At 38.8% G+C, this 18,008-nt stretch overlaps 1 protein-coding gene across 3 annotated transcripts in view; it reads left to right on the top strand.

Moving 5' to 3' along the window:
- The window catches only part of LOC411213 (discoidin domain-containing receptor 2), a 228,311-nt gene that overhangs the window by 158,319 nt on the left and 51,984 nt on the right, over positions 1-18,008 (top strand). For all 3 annotated transcript variants that reach the window (XM_026441769.1, XM_006565510.3, XM_394687.6), the window contains 2 exons: positions 8,659-8,806; positions 11,862-12,038. In XM_026441769.1, coding sequence (XP_026297554.1) covers positions 8,659-8,806; positions 11,862-12,038 — 325 coding nt within the window. The remainder of the gene's footprint in view (positions 1-8,658; positions 8,807-11,861; positions 12,039-18,008) is intronic.

The following is an 18,008-nucleotide window of genomic DNA, read 5'->3' as shown; positions in this document are numbered from 1 at the left end:
GAGAGAAGAAATTAACATTTAATCAAGCTTCGATATTTTAATTTCAACAATCTAAAATTTCGCGATTAATCAACAAATGAAAAGATTAAAGATTCACAACGGCGTACACAGCTCCCTATTAATTATTTATCGATTTCAGGAAACGATCGCAACGACCGGTCCAATCTCATTAAGCGACGCTTAAAATTTCACGAGAGCCTGGCAATAAAGGCCGGCCGGAAATAAACCTTCTCTTGCGACAAATCACGGGGGAGCCTACCGGATAGGATAAACAAGCGCGATGAATTAAAATACCTTAAGAATTTATTAAAGCGGGCAGGCGATGGGAAAACACGCGTTCCCCGTGTGCCGGAGATGACGGCGAGTCCTCGACTTCTGTTTGACTTGGCGACCGAGCCCCGCTTAAGTCCACAGATACCGGTGGTAATTTCCATCGAAATTTCAATCTCGTTTATCCGCAAAGTAACTTCCACTGGGTGGTCCGCCCATCATCCCTCTTACCCTTCCGGCCACGTTGTTTCACCCCTCAGGCGATCGTCGCGAGACTGACGCCACGTATCGAATTTTAATCAATCACCGATAGGGACAGCCAATTCCAGACCCAATTAACATATTCATTCCATGGGCTCTTCCCTTTCTCTTTTTTTTTCCATCGATTTCGAAATTCAAATCGCGATATGCACGGAATTGGCCGTTATTATCGGGAAGGGAAGGAGTATTTGTTTCGATTAATATCGTTGGAGAATCGAGAATTGAGAAGTATAAAATGGAAGGGAAATTGGAGGAGGGATTGGAGGGAAAAACGTGTTGAATTATTGGGAATTGGTAAAATATTACGGTCTTTATTGCGAGCTTGTCGGCTATTCTCGCCGGGTAAATGGATGTTTATAATACAATTTATTGAAACTAATCGTTGAGGCGACGTAATTGAATAAAGTTGATGGAAATATTATCGAACTCTTTCGATTTTCGCGTAATCACTCTTCATTCTAAATTAAATTTCTATCGATTAGAAAAATATCTGGAAATCGAAATGAGAAAGTGACCAAGATTCAAATCACGATAATTATCAAAATAAGTATATTATTATTAGAAAATTACAAGATATTTCAACTAAATTTCGCGACAATTTCCAAAATACGAATAATTTGGGGAAAAAATTCCAATCAACGTTTCTAAAATTTACAATTTTAACACTGTGTATACGTACATATACGTATAAATATTTTAATCGATAAGATTCTCGATCCAGCCACGCAATAGGGGAATCGAAATAATATCACTAGGATCACGCTAGGAATACCTAGCGTCCAATAACAAGTTCGAATATATATTATTTCACGGGCGGGCGTCACGCGTGTATAATTTATCGCGTGCGCCGCGGGCGTGTTGGTGTTGGTGGACACACCCACGCGAAATAGAGCCAGGTGTATCGATGGATTACGGATTATCGGCCCGAACGCGGACACCCTATTAACAGATTACCGCGCGTGGCCTGAAAACAATTTTCCACGGTCACACTCTTCCCCTCCCCTCTTTTTCTCACCCTCTCTCTCCTTCCCTCCTTCTCTTTTTCTTTTTCCCTCCTTCCTGCGACGAGGTCCGCCTGGATTTTTCCCCTCCCTTTTATTCTCTTTTTTCACGCTCCCGGTCCATCAGGGCTTCCATCTCCTGACGAGAGCTCTCTCACCCCGAGGCGTGGAAAAAGATACGGGGCTGGATCACGTTCTTCTTTTTCCCCCTTTTATTTCTTTTTCCTTTTTTTTAGCTCTTTTCCTATCCGGGCCGGGGATCTGTTTTTCACCCCTCCTCGATTTTCGAAATATCGAACGCGCGGGCCGGCACTCGTCAAGGCACGAGTTGCAAGTCCGGTTGGATTCTCGATCCTCGAGCGGAACATCGGGGATTTACGTTGGCCGATGTTGTTTTCAATGCCGGATTTCGAAATCGAACGTGATTCGAATCGGTGTGAGAATCACCGTCTAACGAGTTAAGTGTGAGCGGGAAAAGGAAACGGCGTTTTGCCTGTTTTTCGTTTTTATTTCCTTTTTTTCGTTGGACTCGACGTGCTTGTGGAGTTGTAGCGAAATTAATTCGAAGAACGAAGTTTCGAACTTCGCGATGGCACCTATTTAATTTTCCCAATTTAAAAATTGGAAATTCCTATCTCCAATTCGGAAATTCGCGTAAATACCTCGCTTAACCGATTTTAATTTAATCCTGAACTTGGAAAAGAAAGAACGAACTTTCCATCTCTATAATCTAATAATCTAAAATAAAAACGAGTTTCTAGGAAATCCACGTGAATTACAATTACAATTATTAAATAACAAAGAAACAGTTATAAGTACGATAAATTATAAAAATTTCAATTCAAAAGAGTATAAATCTAACTTCGTTAGCAGAAGAGAGAGGGACAGATGAAGAACGCTATATTAAGGAAGAGGATTCGTGCTCGTCGAGAGAAGACAAATTCGAATTATACGGGTTCTTCGTTAGCTTAACGGTGGAAAGATTTCAGCCGCAAGCGAATTAGAGACAAGCTTCTCACCGGTAACTTCGGGATCGAGATCTCGCTAACGATAATACACCGTTCCGGGATATTTTCCTCTTTCATTGAGCAACACAGTCTAACGACCGTGCTCGTTAATGAACATTAACCGGTAGGAGGGGAGGGAGGGTTTCCTTCCCTCGTAGTGAAATTAAAGGAGAGCACGGATCGTCTCCTCCTTTTTTCCCCCCCTCTAGGTGTCGAGAGACGCCGTTTGATTAAGTTAAACACCGTTCCGCTTTTATATACAGGGTGTATCTCGGGTGCTCTCCCTTGCGAAATTTTAGAAATTTTAAGGCGAGAACGAGAAAGATTATTATTAATTTTTCCTTTTTTATAAACGTATCGAATATTGTTGCTCGTTTCTCAACGTCGAATTTCTTTGTTACGCGTGTTTGTTATCTCTTTTTTATCTTATTTATTTATATCGTTTATTATATCAAAGAGATCATATCCTTCGGTGAACGGAGAAAAATGGAGCGAAGGGGGACTGGAAAAAGTTATTTTCACTTGTACGTGGGTTGGTAGATCCGCAATTTTACCAGAAAACACTCTTTCTTATTTAGTTCCTCTCTTAACCTCTCTTAAAAGTGGAAACTATCAAACTAACTAAGTTTCTCCTTATCAACCTGTACAGAAAACAACGCACGCGTAAAGAAATTTATTTTCATTTTCGGAATTTTACAGAATATAATTTTATACGTGACTCGAAACCACCCTATTCGCCTTAGCTTAATCAAAAAACGTGGGGACAAAAAACAAAGGGTTTGCCACGAAATAAACGCGATACATTTCAAATTTCGCCTCGACAACCGCGATTTTTCGTAAAAATCTTTCCCCCGCGTGATTCAAACCCCGTCCGCCATTAATTTCCGCGATGAAACCAGATGAAACGTTCTCGAATTATTAACTCTCGAACCGGTTGTGTCTCCCGGACGATATTAAGAGGGAGACACGATATTCCGTTCACGTAGACGTTGGAATTAAACAGTTCTTCATTAGTGGAGACCGAATTTCGGGCGAAAAACAGATTAGAAGCGTGCTCGAGGTCGCGCCTCGAAAGTAATTGCCTACACCACCGCTTTTCGTGAGAAGGTATGGCTATCACCTGATCGGGTTACCTGGCTGCCTGACCTCCTGACCTCTCCGCCTGGGATAATGAAATCTGGGGGAAAACTGGTTGCAACGGTGGCTTTAATTCCATCCGGGCAGAGGACCAGTTCCAATTTGTTCGCCTTTGAGCGTTTCTCGTGGCATGGAACGTTTTTAAAGATCGTTTGAAGAAGTTTATTCTTATATGGGAAAGATGATATGGATTTAGAATGGGCGATTGATGTCCTCTTTGCATCGTAAATTATGAGATATCTTTCTTTGCGTGGTTTGAGATGGTTTGAAAAGGTTTAAAGGAGGAGAAATATGAAAATTGTAGAATTTAAGTCATATTTTTAAGATGATTAACCATTTTTGTGATAAGAGAATGGTTATCATTAAGTATTTTTAAAAAAAGAAAAATAGATAATGTAATTTGTTATGTAATATGTAATGTAATATCTTTCTTTGCGTGGTTTGAGATGGTTTGAAAAGGTTTGAAGAAGGAGAAATATGGAGATTGTAGAATTTAAGTTAATTCTTTTTGTGCATTTAGAATGATTAACCATTTTTGTGATAAGAGAATGGTTATCATTAAGTGTATTTAAAGAAAGAAAAATAGATAATGTAATTTAATATGTAATATGTAATGTGTGGTTTGAGATGGTTTGAAAAGATTTGAAGGAGGAGAAACATGGAGATTGTAGAATTTAAGTCATATTTTTTGCGCATTTAGGATGATTAATCATTTTTGTGATAAAGAAAGGTTATCATTAAGTGTATTTAAAAAAACAGATGATGTAATTTGTTACATAATTTGAATCATTAGAAAGTATAAAAGTATATACGCATTAAATAGTTTGTTAAGGAGATATAGAGTATTGTATTTTATAATTCGATATTTCGTATCACGTAGCAATATTTTCATGCGAACAAAAGAAAAAAGAATCGAATATCACGAAGTACAGAATCCGAGTAGGAAAAATAGTTCATTGAAAAGTGAGGTTATGCGCAGATAGTTTTTGCGAGCCGTTGAATATATCTGTTATAGTTAACTCGAAGATCGTAAAATTCCGTGTTGATTCGTAACGTGGAATCGTATTTTACAATTTTAACACGGTCGATGATCACGACGTGTTGGAGTAATTTTGAAATTTGATAAAGCTTAGCCAGAAATCGTATCGTAAATGTTAGCAGTTTATTAGGCAAGAAGGATTTTCTTACCGAAGGGGATAAAGGTTGAGTTACTGTAAATAAGGAAACACCAGATTTCCTACATTGTGTCCCGCCCAACAAGAAACACGTAGCTAATAAAATCGTGAATGTATCGTCGAAACTTTTCTGATCCTTTTTCTTATGTTACGATCTGATAGAAAACGCGTTGTGTTCTATCGATCCAATGTTTCCTCCCTGGCGAGATATTTTTCCACGATAACGAAGAAACGCTGCAACAAGAGAGAGATAGAGAGATAGAAAACACTTTATTACACCAATTTGCATAAATTCTTTCCAACAAGAACCTATCGCTTCAAAGATTCAAACGGAGTAATTCAAGTCGTTACGATTGAATATATTTCACAACGATTATTAACAATAACGATTAACTTTCATCAATAAATTTCGTTGAAAGAATATCTCTCGAGATACCATTGTTCACGATTCTAAATATTTAATTTTTCGACAAAACTTCATCCCCTTTTATTATTTCCAAAACTTCTTCAAACTTCTCTTTCCACCAACAACTAACTAATGCGTAATCCCATTTACTCGACCATACGCAATAAATAAACCCCTATACATCACATAGGGCGAATCTCCTTCGCCACCCTATACATCCCAACAACAAGACCGATCCAGTAGATCTGCGTATATATACGGTCTCCCCTCAGAGAGAATGATCCATCCTCCCTCCGTTCGCGCACGCGGATATCAATTTTATGCGAGACGATATCGCTTCCATCCACCGCCATCTTGTTTACGGCTGTATTAATTATTCGTATCGCGTATACACGGCCGTGCCATTCCCGGACCGTTTCTATTCCCGCCATCGGTGCTAGTTGCATGCAGTTGTAATGCATCCGTGGTCGGTCCGTATCCACACGGCTGGCCGATATAACCTTCGTGCTACGCGCAAACGATTTAAAGGAGGAGTGAGGAGGGAGGGGACGCGTTCCATTTGCGTGCCGTTTACAACTCGCTGGCCCGTTTCAGAGCTTACCCCGGCATATTCTCCTCCGCTCTACCCTTTGCTGTATTAAGTCCGCGTCAGAGCAACGGCTACCAATTCAATGGCCGATTGATTCGCGAGTGGCGCAAGCAACCCAGTCCTCTGATCTCGGCCCTCTGTTGCAAGGGCAAGACGCAAGGAGGGGGAATTGTATGTTTGCGAGGATGGAAATTGGCGTTGTTGATGAAAGTAAATGTAAATGGGTAAGTGGATATGGAGAGATTTAGGATAGGAATTTCTTGGCAGAGTTACGATTCATTCGTGATAACGATTCCAAATCTTTCGAATTGTCTGATATATGTGTAAGTGGATATGAGAGGTTGGAAAGGGAACTCGTTTGAATAGTTCGAGGAACTCTTCGAGGAAGATTCAAATTTATAGATTTTAAATTGTTTAGAAACAGTGAGAAATTTGGAGGTGAATGAATTATGGTAACGAATATTGAATGAGATTGGACGGAAATTGTTTGTAAGGAACGAGAGCTTTTTGGAATTATAATCGGAATTATAATCGTATCTTCAAATACTTTCAAAAGCGAAAGAAATAATTGAAACTGAGGAGATCGATTGAATAAATTGGAAAAATTTGAAGGATAATTTGAAGGATAAATTTGAGATTGTAAAAATTGGATTTTTCTTTCAAGTTTGAGAATGGATCTTTTTTTACGTAACCTCGTAATCGTTAGAATCTATTTCCAAACGGAAATCGTCGTTATTAGATCGCCGTGACCCTGAGTTCATCGGCTTTCTCGACCCGAGTGGCTCGATATTGGATCCCGTGACCCCGTGTCGTGGACTTCGTGTCCGATGAACCTGCAGTTATCGACATCGAGTTTCCCTTCCTCCGCTATCTTAAATATTCATTCATTAACCCGTTGTTTAAATCATTTTGATATTCTTTGTATTAAAATTTTTATACAGATCCTTCAGTTTATCAAGCTCGTTAACCTTCGTTCATTCAATCAATTTTCTCATTTCTCAAATTTCAACCGTGAAATAAGAATTCTTATTTTCATCGTAACGCAAAATCCCCAAACGAAATTTATCCACAGTTTAGTTCTCGTATTCCTCTTCCTTTCTCCGCGAAATCCGAATTCGATATCGTCTTTCAAATTTCAAATCCGTAGAAACGAATACATAGTCAGCAATGTTTCAGCATTTCTATCCTCTGCAACGATCCACTACTTTCTCGTAGTTTCGCGATCGCAGCTTTGTCGTCGATGATCGGACACCAGGAAGGATGGAACGAGGCGAAAATGGTGCCGAGTTTCCCTTCTCGTTCGTCCTCCTCCTCGACGACTACGAAAGATGTACGGATTTCATGGAAACGGCACGAATCCATTTAATATATCAGCCAAAATGCCGGCAATGCACGATTCGATCCTCGTGAAAAATCTTGGCGAAAATCGGCTTTCACAGACAGACACCGTGTCATCCTGTATATGTAACTTACGCATATATATCGTTATTGATATGCGGAGAAGTGGTTCGAAGGAAAGCGAATTTTTTTTCTCCCGAAAGTGGCATCGATCTTTGAAGTATTCATCGAGCGAGAAAATCGGCGAAACAAGTGGATCAAATATTGTGCAGCAAATATTAATACGAATCTCGAACGACCAAATCTTATAGAAATTTGTCAAGAAATAAATGGAATAATTGATATATATTTTTTTAATTGCTCGAGTCTTCAGATATTTTTAATAAAAAGTTGAAAGAATCGACGAAACGAGATGATAAAACTAATATTACACTCTGAATCAATCCTTACTTGCCTTCTTTTCCGCCAAAATTTGTCGTTTAGATAAGACTTCTCGTGGCAAAGTTTTTCCAAGATCGATACTGGCTAACCAACCAACCCACTTTCTTACTCCGTTAATACGTAAAACGTAAAGCTTCACGTGGAAAGTATCTAATTCCAGTTTCTTCTCTAACGGAGAGAGAGAGCACGAGAGTAGAATATTCGTCGAATATGAAGCTAGGGATCGCGTTGAATCAACACCGCAATGAATACCGCATAGCGGATACGAGATCAAAGCAGCAAAGAGAAAGAGAGTAATATTCATATACATATATCCCGTTACGTCCCTCCTCCCCCTCCCTCCCCAGCCGTAAAATAATATACAATCATCCGAATCCGCCTTGATTTTCACCCCAGGAAACGTCAGATGTATCAGATTTCTGTATTTTTCGTATCGGATAACGGATCGGAAGAGGGGGGAGGCCCGTTAGAGAGAGATTCTAATCCGAGTGGAAAGGCAAACGAAAATCGAAATTGTGCACGCCACGCCATCGCAAATAGGTGTTTATTTATTCTATTCTCGTGTGCCGGATTCGTCCGTTTCGCCCGCGAAATTTGAATTTTCCCCACCTACGAGATGCACGAAAGTTTATATCCCGCGATTTATTCTTCGAACAGCGTTATCGTGACGGATAGGGATCGAGCAAAACGAGGAGGCACTCGCGAGAAAGGAACGCGACAGGAACAAACCGACGGCTTCTTCTCGTTACAGATTTAATGGGGAAATTTACATTTAGAGGGGATTTTCGAGGTATTGTTCGTTAATCCGGAAAATGAGATTCGTCGAACGTTGTGTGTATACGTTAGTTGGCCTTTTCCATCCTTGTTAAAACTGTTATCCGTTATCGTTCGATTCGATTGGTGATAAAATACTCGAACGAACATTCGTATCTCTGTGAGTATAAGAATCGAGATATAATTGGAATGAATCGATTTTTCTTTTTCAAATTTGTATTCATTACGTATAAGATGAAATTTGAAATTTCATTTCCAGCTTCTGGCAGGCAACAATAATCCGTATTCGGAGAAGGAGCAGCTCTTCGACCCGGCGATCGTCGCAACGAAGGTCCGTTTCATCCCCTACACATCCCACATGCGTATGGTGTGCATACGAGTCGAGCTTTACGGCTGCCCGTGGACCGGTGAGTCATATTTATAACTCCTACGTCTCGAGATCCCCCTCTTATATACAATAAAGGCAACGTGTACCGACCCTAAATATTGAATAGAACGATTTCCAGTATTTTTATCACGCAGTCGATACTTTTTATCGAATCAAGGGAAGAGGAGGAGGAGGAGAAGGAACTTTTTAAGGAGAGGTGCGCACGAGACGACGTATTTTCCGCGCTATATCAGATTCTCAAAAATCTAATAGCAAAATTCCAAAGCTTAATCCCGTCCTCTTTCCATGGAGAGGATAAATCAGAGAATCAAAAATTAATAATTAAATCGTTCGATTATTCAAAGCATAACTGCAGATAATTCTGGAAAACAGTGGTAGAATGGTAAATTTTAAATAAAATGTGTTATTTACAGTAACTTTATTCTACGAAATTTTGACTAAATTAATTTTTCAGTTAATTCTGCAATAAATTGAAAGAGTTTGAATACGAAACAGGGGAGGATCTTATTCGTGAGATAGGTTTAAACGACCGTGGCAATGGAATAACACGAGAAACGGAGGTGCATCAAGGTCTCGTGGGCACCCTTTATCCTATCAGTTTCTTATAAGCTCGGAAAGATTCTCGGTTTCGAGTTCAAGGGAGCCGCATTACGGGGATAAGATTTACGAGCTCGATCGATCGAGGGTGTACAGGTGTGTTGCGTTAATCTGAACTCCCTCCTGAAAGGATTCTCACGGAAAGTTCATCGTCGAGGACTCCAACGTTCCTGATTATTGCCCTGGCATGATTTGTACCGCAACTGGGACCCAACGAACGGGGTCCCAATTTGAATTGTCGGTCACAGTGATATAGATTTGCATTTATGAAACTTTCTTGCTATTTTTTTAATTGGTAGATTAAATTCCAAATTAAAAATTATCTTATATTAAATATTCGAACGATGATTCATTTAAAATCTAAATGAATATATCCGAGTTGATCAAAATCCTGCTATTAATTTGAATTTTTCCAAAAAAATTTTAATACTCGAGAAATCACAATTGGAAGGAAATTTATATCTGTATACATTCGAATCAGGTATTCTCGAACCCGGTTATCCTGTATCGTATTTTAAATTTCCGACATTTCCTCCCTTCCTATTACTATTTCTCACTTTTTGATTGCAGCGAGTGCAATTGGTAAACATTGCCATATCCCATCATCGACCACCCTCCCCTTCATCAACCGCGCGAGTGGTTGAACGATAGGACGGCAGGCGGTTAAAAAAGTGGTTCGAATTATCAAGTGAACGATATTTTCATTGGGGGCGTCGTTACCGGTGAAAAACAGCATCACCGTAAACGACTGCGCCGTATTCAATTTCGGTGGCAGCCGGTGGTGCAATTATCTGTAACAAGAACAAAAATATTTTCCATATGCCCGGACGGTGATTGTGTAGTTGAAATTACTGCAATCGTGTCTCTCTCTTTCTACACGCGTGCACACTCTACACGTATTTATATATATATATATATTTCTTGGCTCATTTTTTTTTCTCACCCCTTTTGTTCGCCTCGCGGTATAAAGCGAAACAACACCATGATAAATATAGATACGGTATTTTTATTGCGCTCGGAATTTATCGCGCCGTTTTATCGGAAAACAAAGGAATAAAAAAAAAAAAAAAAAGAAACGAAATCGCTGCCATTTCACTGCTTTATTTTTTAATGGGATATCTGCAACGGAAAAAAAGCTAGAAAAAAGTATAATCCCCGTAATAAAGAATTTATTCGATAATAGTTAATTGGACATACGAGCCATGATTTAGTATAATTTCTTTTACTACTTTTTTTTTTCATTTTAGTCTTTTTTTTTTCAATTTTCAACACCTCTCCTCTTCTTTCGAAATAATGAGTATTTTATAATCGTTCGAAATAGGATATTATAATTTTCGTTGAGATGTATATAATCGAAGTATATCGAATTACTTTTACGTATTTGGTAAGGTTTTTTGAGATACATTTAATTGAACGTGTTTCATTTTTATTCCATTTGTTAATTATAGTTATATTTATACTGTCAAGCTTTTAATCTCGTTTCTTCCCAATTCTCGACTCGATATGACTCGTTCCAACCGAATATTAAGAATGCATTTTGTTATTTTTCGCCATCATTTGTGTCTTTTTTCCATATATGTCTGTTTCTCCGTATATATCGTGAGAAACATCAGGATTTAATGAAGCGTTGACGAGGACGTGCAAAGATTAAATTATTCAATTCTTCAGTATCTCTTCAATAAAAGCTTTTTAAATTAGGAAATCGGATTAAGCTGAGACCCACTATAATATAAGTAGAGAAATGGATTTTTATCTCTTTTCAATCGATTATTAAACTAAATCGAGCTTTCGATCCAATTATTATAAACTTGTTTATAAACTTTCAAATCCGTCAAATGTCAAATATCTCTATATTTATATCGATATTTATATCTTTTATTTTCGTATGATTCGCGGCTATTAATTTTAAAAACCAAGCCAATAATGCTGAAACTGTCAATAAATTATTGAACGGGTAAAAAAAAAAAAGAAAAAGATTCGTGAATTCCGTTCGTTTAATATCACACGAAGCTTTAAACTGTCATTAAACGAATATAAAATTTTCCTTAAATCAATCCAATCTGTACAATCTGTTCAATAACACACAATCCACTTACCTTGCTTGAAATTTCTCGATCGACAGATCAAAATTCATTGTACGAACGCAATTACGAGAAATTTTATCCATTATTTAATTTCATTATTTCGATTTCATCCACTCTTATAGCTCAATAAACGGTAAGCTGAGAAGAAAGTCGAACGACGGGGGCAAAAATTGTCAGGAGAAGCCACCGTTGTCCAGATTTGATAAAACTTTCCTCTCCACGTTCTCTCTCTCTCTCTCTTTCTCTCTCCTTATTACGTTCAACGAGCCGTAATCTTATCACGATTTATAAAGCGACGAGGAAATGTCTGGCAACGTCCTCCTGACGATACAAGATAGATTCGCTAACACTCGCGTCACCCCTATTGCAACCCCTTTTTTGTTCTGGTTGCAGAGGGTCTGGTGTCGTATTCCATGCCCCAAGGAATTAAGAGGGGCTCGGAGGTTGACCTTTCCGACAGGACGTACGACGGAAGGGAAGAAGGAGGTTACCTCTCCGGGGGGCTCGGTCAACTTGTCGACGGGCAAAAGGGCCCTGACAACTTCAGATTGGACAGTGGTAACGGGAAAGGTGAGTTTGAACCTCGTGCTCGAACGAGATTAACGCCGCACCTCCCCTCTCTCTCTCCTCTGATCGTGTCCAGATTAGCGCGATAGAACCGTCTTACGTTCCATCCTTACTTAGTTATCTTATCGTTCTTCGTTCTTTGCTTATTGCATTTTTTCTCCTGCCTTTTTTTTTCTTTTTTTAGTTCCTCGAATCTTTATCTTCTTTTTTCTTTGCTCTCTATTTTTCTTTGTTTGTTAATGGACTGTTTCCTCGAGTCTCTCTCCTTCTCATCGCTTTTCCTTTCTTTTCTTTTCGAATATCTCGTTTATTCTCCTCTCTCTTAGCGTTGTTTCGTTTCAGGTCTTTGTTTTTTCTCTTTCTTTCTTTTTTTTTATTCCCCTCTCTTATCACCCTTCCTTTTTCCTTTTGTATTTCTTCTGAAGTTACACGTAAAAGAGGATCGTTGAAATTCGGTTTGACGGCCGGGGTTAATAAGAAGAAGGAGAGGAAAGGTAAATGTTGTGAGGGGGGAGGAAGGAAAGAAAACAGGATCGTTTCGAGGTAACAGATTCAATTGGCATTATTTGGCTTTTTCCCGGGGAATTAACAATATTCCTTCGGCTCCTGTTTTCTTGAGTGTTATTAAATCTCAATTGTAAATTTCCCTTTATTCGTTTCATCGGCGGGATTAAACTCGCCTGGAATCGAATGTATTGGCCGTGCTTCAATAACGTAAGAATAACAAAGAAATTGAGATAGAAAGTTTTTATTCCCTGCTTCTTCTGCTCCAAGTTGAATACAAACGTATCGGCACGTATCGTTCGATCTCTAACTGAAATATAATAAAAAGATTACATTTTTTAAATAAGGATAATAAAAAAAAATCGACGAGGAACGAGAAGAATTCCTTCCTTAAAAAATCCCCCCCTCTTCTTCAATTTTACAAGCGGAAGAAGATCGAAGGTAATTCGAACGACTCTATTACAACCGATCGACGAAAGCCCTCTCGACTGGGTCAGAATTCCATCCGGTTTGGACGGCGAATAAAATTTCCCTCCCCGTCGATTCCAGGGCGTGTAGACCTATATCCTCGATGGCGATAAGAGAATTCCAAGATGCCGGGGCTTCTTCGAGGTGTATATACAAGGTCCTGTTGGACCTGTTCCTCCTCCGTGTTCCGCGCCACACTCGAATCTGTTCCAATTTACATTTATATTGAACCGCGCCTAGACTGCGAGGCCTAGACTGCGAGCCACGACTGCTGTTTACCGGCTCCCGGGATACATTTGTGTCTTTCCATTTACGGGGCGGAAGAAGGGAGGGGGAGGGGAAGCTTACGTACTTTCAGCTTCTTAAACTTTTAAACCCGTCGAGACTGCGTGCACCAATCCTTTCCTCCTTCTTTATTCCCTGTTTAAAACCTTCGTCCCAGTCGAGGAGGATCGTTCTCCCCTCCACCCCTATTCCTGCAGCTGCATCCCTATTTCTATTTCTGAAAGACTCGTGAAAATACGAGGGTTCGAAAGTTCTCTCTCTCTCTTTTTCTTTTTTAAGGATTGTATAAGGATTGTCCGTTATTTTTCTCGGATATCATTTTTCCAGGAACGAATGATCGAATTGGCGAATGATATTTCGTTCAATTTTAAACTTGTGTAGTAAGGCGAGCAGATGAAACTCGCTTTTTCGATTATTCAGAGAGTTTCTTTTTAACAAAAAGTGTTTCAGATTATTTCGAAAAACTTCCTCTATTCTATTTTATTTTCAAAAATGACAATTTATTCGAGAAACAATCAAGAAGCATCAATTCTTTTTCACCTGGAAATTATTCTACACAACCATAAGAGAAATAATAATTGTCAACCAATCAGAGAAGAAGTGAACTTGAGTTATAAATAAACGAGGCCGTACATATTTCTCTAATTAAGAGAAATACTTTTTTTCTTTTAGATATCTAATATCTCTCTCGTCCGTTCCTTCGAAAGAAGCTACGTAAGTTGTCCCTCCACGAAGTTGGACAAACTTTCTTTAACGTCGATGCTCTCTCTCGTCGCATTCCATCCTCGTTAATAAGTTTCCACGATCGGGAGAAGCTGGAAACGTCATCGCGGAGTGAGTAATTAGGTCATTAGGTAATAACTTTCGGATTGCAGTTTAGCAAACGTGAAGGCGAGGAGGACAGGGGCCGTTTCTGATTCCAATATTGCCATTTCCCTCCCTCCTCAAGTCTCGAGGAAATCGATTCCTACCGAATTAATAAATTTTCTTGTATAAATTGTTTCTGAAAAATGAATCGTAACTTGTTACCACTTGCGAAGGTACGGGCGATCTTTCGTACAAAGTTAGGCGGCGAATTTTTATTTGGAAGGATTGAAGGGAGATTGAATTTTTTTTCTTTTTTTTATCGACGATAAAATTATCGAAAAGAGTAATCCGTTTTTATTCGGCGAATTTGTTGTCTTTTCAATTTTTCCTTTCATGGTGATTATGATAGTATTCAGGTTAAATATTTTAATTGTGATTAATTGTTATTAAAAGTAACTCAATTTATCGAGTATTTTTTCTTTTTTCTTGAATATATCGAGCTTCTGGAAATAGGTAGGTTTTTCTAGAAATAGTTTCCAGTGGTTCTTGCCGGTGCAATCAAAATTGAGTGTGATTCTACATGTAGAGATAAGTTGAAAAGAAGGAATAACATTTTCTCGCGTGAGAATTCGTTTTCGTGGAAATCGAGTTTGAAAACTTGTCAAATGTAGAAGAATTCTCTGAACTGAATGGGGATACGAAGGATTCCACGTACGAAAATAAATAAAGAGCGTGGAGTAAAAATTGCATTTTCAAATTCTGTTCTGTTTTTTAACGGGAGGGGGAAAAAAAAAAAAAGAATCGAAATTGAATAGAAGTAATCGGGTATTCGTGTACTCGAATATCGAATATCGAAATTTGATTTCGTAAAAAAAAAAAAGCTAATATGGAAATGAAAAAAATTTTCCATTTCATTTCGCATAATTCCCTATCGATAGTGTTCACTTCTCTGTCCTCCAATCCCAAAATTAGCAAATTTTTTTTCCTACGATCAGTTTTGAAAACTCGATTTTCACGTACGCGTTTTCCGTACGACAACATCGTCCACTCTTCCTAATATCTCTATCGATTTCGTACGAAAGAGAAGGATATTCCTTTCAAATCTTTCTTAAAGAATGAGAAAAATCTACCCGTCTGTCATCATGAAAAAAAAAAGAAACAATGCCTTTTTAACGATTATTTGTTAAAAAAAAAAAATATTACCGCATCGCGTTAAAAGATATTCAATCATTTCCATTGTTTAGGAAAGATCGTAGTAACGATACGTTGCCTCATTTGCCTCGTCTAAAATTCGCCTTACAAATCGATAACACGCGAATATCGTTACGTGTACCGTTTTACGACCGAGCATACGGCTCGGCCGTATAGTTTGAGGACGGTTTAAGTGAGAAAATCATCGTCGTGCGGAGAGTTCACGGCGCAGTATATATCCATGAGCACGGTGGTTATCTTACGACCCCTCTGAATGTTCAGAATTGATGGTAGATAGCGGTCGAAGGCGGCGACGACAGGAAACTGGAAACTATTTACTCGAGGGACGATATTAAGGGTGAGGAGGAGGGGGGGAGGGGGGTTTATACGAAGGCGGATAGATGAGAGCGATATAATACCCGGTGTACGAGAACATTGTCGGATGGAGGAAAGCGGTTCGGAGGGAGAGGTTGGAAGGAAGGAAAATTCGAAGCGAAGCTGCCTGCCCATCGATACTGAATTGAAAACGAAACTTTTTAACTTTTAATAACTTTTGATACCCTATACAGGGTAGCTCGACTGATTTCTTTTACACCGTGTGAAAATGGAATTCCTTCGTTCCCCTGTTTGGGAATCTCTCCTTTATAAATAATAATCTAGCAGAGACTTTTAAAATTTACTTTGCTCTCGATCTGATCGAGATTTATAAGAGAATGAGAAAATTATGTAAATGAAAAATTTTCGAAAGTTTTAAAATTTAAGAAAGGAATGAACATTTAAGCAAGAATAATCTCGATTGACGATTAACTCGACTCAGGGGGAAATTGATTATTTCAATTAGGATATGATAGCATCGTCTCAAAGTTTTCCTCTCTCGAAAGAAATTATTTTTTTTTTAGAGGAAAACTTCTCGCAGAATTCATCTCGCGAGCGAATTCAACTGGAATTTGGAAAATCGCGCGCGGACGAAAGTTCGTTGGGGAGACCGCAGGCAGCGTCCGGTTAAAGCGGAAATTCGAAGCGGACCGCGAAAAGTAAGAGAGGAGCCGGGTTTGGAAAAAAAAAAAAAAAAAAGAAAAAAGGGAAAAAAAAAGAAGAAAAAAAAACGTGTAACTCGCGGTCGCGGCCGGCTTTAGGGTTATTGCAGTCCATTTTCAATCCCTGCGCTTCCCATGGGGATCGGTGTGTTCGTGGTACGCTCGAAATCGTGGTATCTGACGGTATGATCCGTGCAATAACTGCCGCTGCGGCTCCATCCCCCCAAAACTCTTCCATTTTCACCGTGTTTCGTTAACCTTGCGGCGCGTATCCACCGACACATTTTAAATGGATTCCAGATCACATAGGTGTACGCCCGAAAAATAGGTTTCGACCCGAGAATCGGGTCATCGAAAGGGCAAAATTTAAAATCAAAATTTAAATAAAAATCAGTTCAAAAATCTTGGGAAACGGTAAAGTTACGGGCATAATATTTTTCCACGGGAAAACGTGTCTTTTAAACGTGTCTATCGCATGTAAATCTCTTTAAAATTCTATTAAAATTGGGAAAACTTTGAACGGTCGTAACTTCGAAGATAATGATTTCTTATCAACGAGCCAGAGATCGTTGGAAACGCGAAACTTCGATCTTTAAAATGCCGTTTGATTCATTTCGATACGACTTCCGGTTCCCGAGATATCGTCGTGTAAAGAAAAAGTAATTTTTAATCGTTTATTATTTCCGTCCTTCTCACGTTCCTCGCTTGTACCTTGTCTCATAACCTATTCCAAGCTTCAGACAAGTGACAGACGCGATTCCTGGAAAAACATGTGCAATTCTTAAACGTAATACGCAATTCCAAGAAGAAATGTGGTCACGATCCATTCATAGTCTCCGCGCTGTAAGTTCTATAGAAACTTTAAACGCTTATATCTCGGCAACCGATCGTGATATCGGGATGAATCGAAAAGTGACTTCAATGGCGTAGTTTCCTCTATTTGTTGAGTAGATTTTAAACTCAAAATCTTTTGATTCTCCTCACGCTTTTTGTACGAAAAGTTGAATTTGCGAGACATTTTCCTGAATGATAATATAATATAATATAATATTTGATATAATATTCTGTGTATATTAGTCGAATATTTGATTTAGATATTTAAAAATTTGCTGTGTAATGATGAATATCATTTACGCGAGTAAATCGATGCTGGCCTACAAGGATAATCCAAGAGAAAATTAGCAAGAATGGTATATAAGCCGACGAATATAAATTAGGGGGCGCTTTTGCCTTCGTTTGGTTACGTTGCTTGTTTCTGAAACTTGAGAACGAGGGAGTCGACGAGGCTTTCGACGAGTCACGAAGGTTGATTGTTAATCGGAGCTAGGATTGGAGGAAGGTGTGTGGGTTGGTCGGGGAAAAGTTGGGTAAGCTGGGAGGGGCAAGGAGGCGTTTCGTGCGAGGCGTTTTCGAGCGACTGACTCGTTAGTAAGGCTTAACTTTGAGACTAAGAACGTTTCGTGTCCCTTTGATTCCTCTTTTTCGTCACATGTACACCGAGTGGCCTACTTAACTCTGGGATTAAAACAAGTCGAATTAACTGCTTCCAAATTTTTTTATTTCTGCAATTACTGAAAAGTACTGCAAATACTTTTAACTTACTTTTAAATTAATACTGGCCTTTTATTCGAACAGTAATGTAATTGCACTTTGATTCCAATCTTATTTAGATTCATAGATG

This window comes from Apis mellifera, linkage group LG7 (assembly GCF_003254395.2).
Source record: "Apis mellifera strain DH4 linkage group LG7, Amel_HAv3.1, whole genome shotgun sequence".
Classification (NCBI taxonomy): Eukaryota; Metazoa; Arthropoda; class Insecta; order Hymenoptera; family Apidae; genus Apis; species Apis mellifera.
The sequence above is the reverse complement of the archived record's forward strand: the minus strand, read 5'-3'. Positions and strand labels throughout refer to the sequence as shown.